Genomic DNA, 9,910 nt, shown 5'->3' with positions numbered 1-9,910 from the left:
TTAAGTTACCTTGCCATGATGCAACTTCGAATGGTGAAAAACAAAACGGGTTTCGTAATGTTACTTATCAGAATCCACTTTGCATTTGTTCTAGAAGACTGACTTTGAGACCTGTTTCACCATGAAATTAAGTCGAAGGGGAGAATATTTTCATGTTTTAATCAACAGAGCAACTACTGAAGATGTCATCAATATTTGGAGTTACATAATCCTCACAAGAGGCACCTACACAAACCTTTACCAAAGTGTAATTTTGCCTTAACGTGCTAATGAACATGTCCATGTAACGTTATAGTGAATACATTACAGTGCATTCATTGTAATTTCTTTGTCAAACTAAACGGGTCAACACTTACCTCTGCAAAAGGTTGCGGTGAGTCTCTTCAATAAAAGAGACATTTAAAATAAAATGGAGTGCATCTATATTGCCAGCATATAATTAAAAAATACCTTCTCTTGGTGAGCTTTGCTGACACCATAGTATGTCCCAGATATGGATTGACATGGACGCGCCATTGATGAAGGAATGTCTTTTTCTGCAGGACTCATAATCGAGGCCAAAGTAGGAACATGATGTAGAACCAGGGATTTCCTGAAATAAACAGAGGATGGGTTATATATTAGGACAAACTGTACTGTATTACAGTGGTTCTCAAAGTGGGGTCTGGGGACCCCCAGGGGTCTTTGAGGGTGTTCCAGGGTGGTGAAATTGTTTAATATATAAAAATCTGTTTAACCACTTTAACTCTATATGGTTGGCTGTTTGAAAATAGCAGATGAACAAGCTCACAACACGTTGTGAGCTTGTAGGACGGCCTTTTTCAAAAATATCTTGAAAACATTTGACAAAGAAGGAATATTTTTTTAACACAAATATTGTATGAGGTCCCTGGCAAAAAAATGTTTTCAGATGAGGGTTTGCAGTCAGATATACTGTATAGTAGTCCTCAATATGAAAACGAGAACCACCACTGGAGTGAAAATTCAAGGTTCAAGGCTCAAGGTTCATTTTATTTTGTCTCTCGAGGGAGAAATTTGTCTTGGCTAGCTATAATAGCTATAATAATCTGAGCGTGCTGCTTCATCAATCTGTGCCGCACATTCTGCTCCTGCAAGAGCCTGTGTGAATACATAGATAGATGAACGGGTGAAATGTGTCCGTCTCTCAGTTTGCGTCTGGAAACACTGTTGCTCTCGCTTTTGGTTTGCGTGTCCAAAACATCTACAGCCCACTTCACGAGAGCCTCGCGCCAGCGACTAGACGGAAGGGTCGCGTAGCGACCCGCACCTCTAGTAATACACAATCACACTATAAGACACATTCAACTATGAATCAGTATGAAACACTATGGATGAAGAATGACTGTATATGCTGAAAAGTGTTTGCGGTTCAGGATTTTCCTCAGTAATTTATGCCTGCTGTGAAAAAGACACAAACAGAAAAACAACTAGTATTCAACTTATCAGGCTATAGGCTCCTTTGGCTTCCCCCACCCAAACATATTATCTAGCTCAGTGGTTTTCAACCAGTGGTCCGGGGACCACCAGTGGTCCTTGAGGAGGTTCCAGGGGGTCCCCAACCAAATGAATAGTTCGGAACCAAATTGACCCTTATATGTCTGTAACTCTGAGAGTGTACAAATGGAACCAAATGGACCCGTTAAATAAACACTAATGATGATGATACAGTGTTGATTGGGACCCCCAAGAAATGAAAATGGTTGAGTCCCTGGCATATCTTTTGAATAGGGGGTCCGTGGGCTAATATGTGTCAATTTGGGGGTCCTTGGTGTGAGAATGGTTGAAAACCACTGATCTAGCTAGCTATCTGCTTTTCAAAATATCTTCTTCTAGCATGTTCCTCAGGTTATTTTTTTTCTCTGCATTGTTTTGTTTTGTTTGTACATATAGTGTTATTTCTTCTGTATTTTTGTGTTAGAACTGTTTGGTTGCTACTATAAATGCCTATGAATTGAACACCGAGGACCCCAATGGAAACAAGACAGCAAGGACTTTTTTGGACAGATCTTTTAGACAAAGTATTATAAATGTAATTGTGCTGTTTACATTTTTGCTTAATAAAATATTTAATCAGTCCATCAAAAAGGAACCAGTTTACAAATCTAGCCAAGTATATGAAGTTAGCTAGACAAAAGTACATAAAAGACACAAATCCAACAGTCCTGTGGAGGTGGTGGACTGTGGACTGGCAACGTCCTGCTATGAATGAACAGAGGGTAGGTTAACAAACTGTACTGTAATGCAGTGGGTTCCACATGATATACTATACAAAATTCTGTTTTTGAATGGGATGCTTTCCAAACATACACATCCACCCCTTATTTAACTTTAGCCTTGGTCCTACTCCTTGAACCAGCTCAAATGAACAAAGATCATATATCTGAGTACAATATAGTGACAAATGTCAACTGGAACTACGGTTAATTTATTTACTACAAACGATATGCTACTATTAGCATGTTTGCTAGCCATGGATCACACGACAGCGTCATGGCTGAACTTCAACCTGGTGTTTGCACGTTCTCCATTTACGGCCCGTACATCTACATAAACGTTCAGATTTCAAATATAAAGTGCTTACCTCATGGCCACGGATGTTACAATTCTACTCGGGCCCTCAAAAGTACTTGCATCTTCCGTATTGTTCAATAAAAAGCATTTGAGTCCAATCGGTGGCCATTCTTTTCATATGCGTTCAACTGCGCGACCCTATCGGTTGAAAGGTGTATTGCACTCTGATACATTATAACTCTATGAGAAAATGGCCACCGATCGGATTAACATGTTTCTTATTGAACAATACGGAAGATACGGGTACTTATACCCACCCGAAGTGAATTGAAACATTCATGGCCATGGGGTAAGCACTTTATATTTGAAATCTGAACGTTTATGTAGATGTACGGGCCGTAAACGGAGAAAGAACAAAAACCAGGTTGAAGTTTCGTCATGACTGTCATGTTTCAGGGCTACATGTTAGCATATCTTACCTGAGAAGCTGTTGATCCAGAAGTAACATGCTCTCTGTCTGGAAAAACTAACGGTACGGCTGTACTTTTCAACAGTCGTCTCTTTGGAAGATACTTGTAGTCTGTCTTCAGAAAATGACCACTGCACACATAAGTTTGGTACGCTTGCCTTGCGTCTGTAATGGCGTGGAGCGTAGGGTGTCTGTAGCGATCAACCATAACTTCCACAACTCTTTATTCTCGAAAGGAAAAAGATGTAAAATGTTGTCTCCACAAAAAATCACGAGTCCACAAACTTGCCTAAAGACACTAAAGTTAGTGTAGGTAGGCTGCTTGCTGTGGGTGTGTCTTTGAGTCAGGGAACAGCGTGGTGACTTTGTTTATAAACCAAACCTCGCGAGATGTGAAACGTGTCCCCCGCGAGAGTTGAGGCCGCAGCTATCATTATATGATTTATGTTTTTAATTATAACTTTTTTAATCATAAAGTTGTCAAAAACTCGTTTATACGCAAATACAATAGCCTAATATAGGTATATTTAATACAACATACATTCTTGTTTGTATTTTATTTTTGAAGTTTAAACCTACTGTATTGTGCGTATAACATTGTTAAATAAAGTTATAACCTCTAACATGCCACGGTTTCGCTGTGTGCGGGAAAGTTGCTGATCTACAAGCTCACGACATGACTCTGACATGGTGCTTTGTGAGCTTGTAGATCGGCTATTTTCCCACACGCAAACGCACGCACCTTCAAATGACGCAACGTGCATCCCTTCAACCAATGAGCGGCGCGCATTCGGCGGGCAGCCGGCCAATCAGAGGAGTCACGTGCGGTCTGTGGGCGTTGAGGTAGTTAGCCGCTGAGAGAGAGATTTAGTCAGTGTTTGATGCTTCAACGGACGACATCTGACTCACTAGTCACTACTGCATGCGGTAGATACCTGAAGACTACAGACATCACATTTATTGACAGTTTCTTTCACGGTTTTATCGTATCGTCGGTGGAGTTTTGCATTATGGTGAGTACAGTAATTATGAAAAATAACTAGAGTTAAGCTTGTTATTCTCTCGTTAGACTAAACGTTAACGTTATGGTGTTGGTGTCGCTCGCCGAACCGATCTTAACCGACGCTTTGTCAGCTTGAAGATCTGTTCTCTGCTGGTCGACAAGCGACGTGCATTGAGTTTCAGTCTTTCGTTTTGTGGTGTTTCTGGCTTATTTAACTTTATTTGGTTGTGTTTGTGCTGTTTTGGTTGCTGTTTGGTTATGTTTGCTGGTTCAACGGCTTTAAAACGTTGGTTGTTGAGAGAGAATTTTGAATGTTGTGAACGTTGGTGAAGTGTGTTTTGATTCTTTTGAACCATCTAAACGTAAAGTATAGTTTGATCGTTGCTTTTTAACTAAATTCAGAATTGAACGGTTTGATCGTGTCTTCGGTGGAGTTCAGCGTTATGGTGAGTAAAATAATTGTGAAAAATAACTAGAGTTAAGCTTGTTATTCTCCCGTTAGGCTAAACGTTGACGTTATGGTATTGGTGTCGCTCGCCGAACTGATCTTCCAAGCTTATAACGGACGCTTTGTCAGCTTGAATGTCTGTTTTGGTTGCTGTTTGGTGATGTTTGCTGGTTCAACGGCTTTTACACAGTTGGTTGTTGAGTGAATTTTGAATGTTGTGAACGTTGGTGAAGTGTGTTATGAACCTTCTAAACGTAATACAGTTTGAACGTTGCTTTTTAACTAAACACGTTGTTTTTAGTGTCTGTTCTGGTCGGCAAGCGACATGAATTGAGGTTGAGTCTTTTGGGTGTTAATATGTGGCTTCATTTATGTTGTATTTGATCCAGTTGTGGTTGTGCATTGGTCTTTGGTGAATCTTTTAAACCTCAAGTGCATTTTTAACATTGTTCTTTTTGTAACGGTTTTTGTTTCTGTTTTTGAATGTTACAGTTTCAACAGTGGATGAACGTGCAGAACCCTGCATACATGGGGAAGACCAACGGTGCTCCAAAGAGAGCTGCTCTTGGAGACCTTTCCAACTTTGCCAACAAGGCTACCAAGGTAATATTTAAACCCCTGATTCTCAACCTTTACAATTTCACAGTCCCCAATTTGATACTTTTTTTCAGATCCCTACACTGAAATCCTTTTGTTAATTTAAACGGACTGTTAATTTAAACAATTACGTTGTTTACATGTATATACCTCTAATGTAAGGTTCCCTTTGTACACTCTCAGTTCAAGACAGTACAACAGGACAAGGCCCTGCATGGTGTCTACACAAGAATCCTACAGAGGATCCCTGATGTACCATGGGTGAACGTGGACCACATCAGAAATGTGGACCTCTGCAGAGGCCTCCCGAGAGTGGCTGGGCATTGTGGCAGGCACGTGAAACTGATGGCCAACAAACTGACACAAGGCACAGCTAGGAGGGGAGAGAGGCGCACCACCTATGTAGACACACTGCAACGTAACAGCAGAGCTAGCAGCACTGCAGAGCTCCTGATGGGGGACAGGAAGGTGTGGAGAGCGTCCATCCTGGAATCCCGAGTAAGTTTTTGCTAGTCTGCACTGTAGCATATGTACAAGAAACAAATTACCTACAGTTTAACTTCAAAGAAGAATGTGTTTTGAATGTATTTTTTTATTCTTTTATCCTTCTCAGAGGACTGGAGTTGCCAGAGTTCAGGTACCTCCTCAAGTGTCTCCCTCCACTGGCCCAGAACAAGCTGCAGATGTTTCCATGAAGGAGGCCTTCCCTGACCCGCTCCTCACAGTAGAGGACATTGACGCAGGAGACTCACAGATGTCCCTCCTATGTTCTGAATATGTCAAAGACATATATGCACATCTAATGGATCTAGAGGTATGTGATGCCAGAGGCGTGTTTTCTTTACTACATGATGTGACTAGGGTTGTGATACAATCGTCAATTTTTACTTGACGATGATGCATTGTGAGCTTGTAGACCTATTTACACTATTTTTGAACATGAAAGATATTATGGCGATAATGCAAAATAATTGCAATCATGCGATTATGTAATAATTGTGACAGGCTTAGATGTGACCTGGTGTCTTGCAGCGATGTAATGAAGTCTTTTGTTTGTACAGGTAAAGCAGGCTGTGCGACCCGGGTTCTTGAAGGGCTACGACATAACGGCACAGTATCGAGCTAAGCTAATCGACTGGCTGATCCAGGTTCATTGCAGTTTCCAGCTGCGGCAGGAGACACTCTATCTCACAGTTGCCATCTTGGATCGTTTTCTGCAAGTAAGGGCAACTTACAAATTATTTTACCATTTGATCTTCTCTTGTCTTTCTTTCTTTTCTTTTCCTTTTCCTTTTTTAATGAGCTGTTGTGATGTATTACAGGTTCGGTCAGTTTCACCAAAGAAGCTCCAGCTTGTTGGTGTCACTGCCATGCTGGTGGCCTCAAAGTACGAGGAGATGAGACAAATCGGTGCCCCAGGGATCCAGGACTTTGCTGACATCACAGACAACGCCTTCACAACCACTCAGATTAAACAGATGGAGCGTGTAATGCTGAGGTACCTCAACTATGAGTTGGGGTTCCCGCTGCCCTTGCACTTCCTCAAGAGAGCATCCAAGGCTGCAAACGTGAGTCACTGTTCACATGGTTCACTAACATACAAGGTGTAGTGATCAGACTTGACCCTCTGCACCAAGGCTTTGTCCAGACTGCAGGCAAAATCTGATCTTTAGGACTGACTGTCAACACTGTTATTTGCAAGTGGTTAGTTTGGATTTGTGTAGAAAATAGCAGATCTACATGTCACAGTTTGACATGTAAGCTTGTGGATCGTCTATTTCCCACAAGCTCCAAGGTCGTTTGCAGTGTCAGTGTTCAGACTGAAACAAACATTTAGAAAACATATTTGAATGATATTTCAATCCACCTAGGAATGTGGTTCAAATCTGATTAGATTTCCATGAGGTTTTATGCAGTTCAGACTTGATAAAACAACTCTGATTTCCAATCTGGTAAGTGGTTAGGACAATTATCAGATTTGGGCTGACGGTGTGAACATAGTCTAAATGAACATAGGTGATGACTGGTCAAATGTGTAGCAGAGTATTTTGAATTGTATATGCAAGCAGACGTTTTAATAGTGTTGTTTGTTTATTCTAGTGTACTGTGGAGAGACACATGCTGGCCATGTATCTCATGGAGTTGACACTCCTTGACTACGACATGGTTCACTACCGGCCCTCTGAGATTGCTGCTGCTTCACTGTGCCTCTCTCAGCTGCTGCAGGGTGGCCTGCCATGGGTGAGTTCAATAGAATCAATGTATATGTTGGCTTATTAGTACAGATGACTAGCTTGACATTTTGTCTTTGATTCTAGTTTTTTTTCTTCCTACAGAGCAGTATTGCACCACATATGATGATCCTAACGATTGTTTTTCATGTGTTGCAGACTCCTACAGAGCAGCACTACACCAGGTATGACGAGGCTCACCTGAAGCCCATAATGCAGCACATGGCAAAGAATGTCGTTGCTGTCAATGAGGGGAAAACAAAGTTCCAGGTGAGTTGGCAAACAAAGGCATTTGGAAGTTGATGGAGTAAGATGTGGATGTTTGAATAGATGAATACTAATGCTAAGATTCCCTCTCCACTAGGGTTGGCGTTAGGATAAATGTAGGTTAGCATGTTATTTAGACAGATGCTAGGTTCATGTGTTTATCTGGCGTCCTATAGTTTCAATGTACAGATTATTTACGTTTTTAGACTGATGCTAGGTTCTTAGTTTTCCTATGCTCCCAAATTGCTAAGACACTACACTGTCTCTCTGCATGTGATGTGTTGTACAGTGTGTTTACCTGGCTTAATTGTAAGTTGTAGTATAGTATAATGGAGTATACTATAATAAAGGAATAATAGGGATGTTTGCATAGATGAATAGTGAAGTACTAATATAAATGTTCCCTCTCCATTAGGGTTAGTATAATGTAGTATAATATAATGAAGTGAGATGGGGATGTTTAAATAGATTAATACTAATGCTAGTTTTCCCTCTCCACTAGGCTGTCAAGACAAAGTTTTCCGAGATCAAGCTGAATGTCACTGAACTCTCTGAGCAGCAGTCCTCCATAGTAAAGAGCCTGGCTGCTCCCCCCTGAATTCTAGCCTGGCGTAGCTAGACTCATATCACTGCGTGGATATGAGTCTGGTGCTTCCATGAGGACGGTTTGTTTCCCAAGTTGTTGGTGCCCCACGTCTTCTGGAACAGGAAATGGATTCTCTATGGAGCGGTGCCAGACCCAAATCGCAGAGTGAAGAATTCAGCTAACAGTCTTTGACACTAACATACTATTCAGTAATTCTGTTGACTGTTGTGTATGTATGTACAGTATGTTTAGGAGCCAGGGAATAGTGTGTGTGTGTGTGTGTGTGTGTGTGTGTGTGTGTGTGTGTGTGTGTGTGTGTGTGTGTGAGAAGACCAAGAAAGTGTGTAAATATGTTTGTATATATCCATGTAAATATCTATGAATTATGTAAATATCATAATAAATTATCAGTTTGAACCATGAGAATTGTTGGTCTGACTCTTGAATTGGAGTTCTAATCTCCTTTCAGTAGTATGGTAATGTTTATTATGTTGAATTAAAAGAAAGTTATGGCACTAGGTGTAATTCTCACGCCCATGAAACCTCCACCTGGTTTACTATGTACTTTTTCATTTGTTTAAGAAATTAATTGAATAGACAAGTGGTTCCTCTTGGTGTGCCTTGGGATTGTGTGACAGACACGCATTATTTCAAATATACAGTATAATATACAACTATACCATTTCTTTTGGGTATATAGTATTTTGTGCACACCCATTTACCAATACAGAGGCAAATGATATGATATACTCACTAAGAATATTTTCACCACTTTAAACCTGGTGTCCTTATTAAGGCATTTCTTTATATGCTCTAAGCTATATATTTTTTCCCAGACAAAAAACAAGCTCATATTGTGCCATACTGAGCTTGTAGATCGGCTATTTTCGCTATGAATACAGGTGTGCCTTGAGATTTTGACTTGTCTGTTGGTGTTGGCCATAAAAAGTGTGAAAAGCTGTGGAATAGACAGCAGTGGGGAACCGAATATGTGGTATACTGTCTATATACACCACCGTACTGTATAGTAGTAGGCTACACTGGTTCTCAACGTTGGGTTCTGAGCCCACCAGGGGTCCAATAAATGAACCCTTACCAAATGCATAAATGGAAAGTTCAGACTGGGGTCCCAGAGATAACACATTGTATCAATGGGGGTCTGTGGCCTAATGCATATCAAACTGGAGGTCCTTGAAATGGAAAAAGGTTTAAGAATCAGTGGTATAGAATATATCTGCCATAATCTGCAAGAAACCCCATTGGTTTTAGTGCAAAGTTTGAAGGCAAGACACCAGACTGCTCCTCAAGGGAATTTAGGTGTTCACTGTCTTAATGACCGCATTCAGTGTCTTGGAATCAATACAGTTCCTTTATATTTGCCTTTGCAACACCAAACCCATTCCTAAATGTAAACATTTTCTTATCTGGGCAAACCTATGTGTAGTGGTAGTACACTGCCACCTAGTGTCCAAAATACACCTCCTTGGTGTTACAAGAACTATTGCTGCACTATTATCCTAACAAACAGTACAGAAATCAGTGCTACTGTAACTGTACATGTTGATGTTAGTTAAAAGCTTAATATTTGTATCCAATTCCTATTCTTCAAATCTCACTTAACGATCGGAAAGAGTGTTTTCTTTTGAATAATCAGAGGTGACATCATCATCAGTAGATCATGCCTCTATATTTTTTCATATCTCCTAAACATTCCTTCAACAAATCCTGAACAGAAATCATCAATTTTGACACTTGCTTTCACCGCAATTTTTTATCT

The 9,910-nt window shown here is 40.5% G+C and overlaps 1 protein-coding gene across 1 annotated transcript; it reads left to right on the top strand.

Annotated features, from left to right (window-relative positions):
• Window positions 1-4,522: 4,522 nt before the first annotated feature.
• Window positions 4,523-8,145, top strand: LOC311054386 (G2/mitotic-specific cyclin-B2-like; the record flags this gene model as incomplete). Its single annotated transcript, XM_084070309.1, has 9 exons — window positions 4,523-4,588; window positions 4,945-5,055; window positions 5,233-5,547; window positions 5,663-5,863; window positions 6,111-6,269; window positions 6,372-6,617; window positions 7,150-7,290; window positions 7,440-7,550; window positions 8,050-8,145. 9 exons carry the CDS (start codon window positions 4,523-4,525, stop codon window positions 8,143-8,145), a joined length of 1,446 nt encoding a protein of 481 aa, XP_083926435.1.
• Window positions 8,146-9,910: the final 1,765 nt, after the last annotated feature.

The sequence above is a fragment of the Gymnoscopelus microlampas genome, assembly GCF_963454915.1.
Source record: "Gymnoscopelus microlampas genome assembly, chromosome: 2".
Classification (NCBI taxonomy): domain Eukaryota; kingdom Metazoa; phylum Chordata; class Actinopteri; order Myctophiformes; family Myctophidae; genus Gymnoscopelus; species Gymnoscopelus microlampas.
Note: the sequence above shows the minus strand (reverse complement) of the source record. Positions and strands in the feature narration are given on the sequence as shown.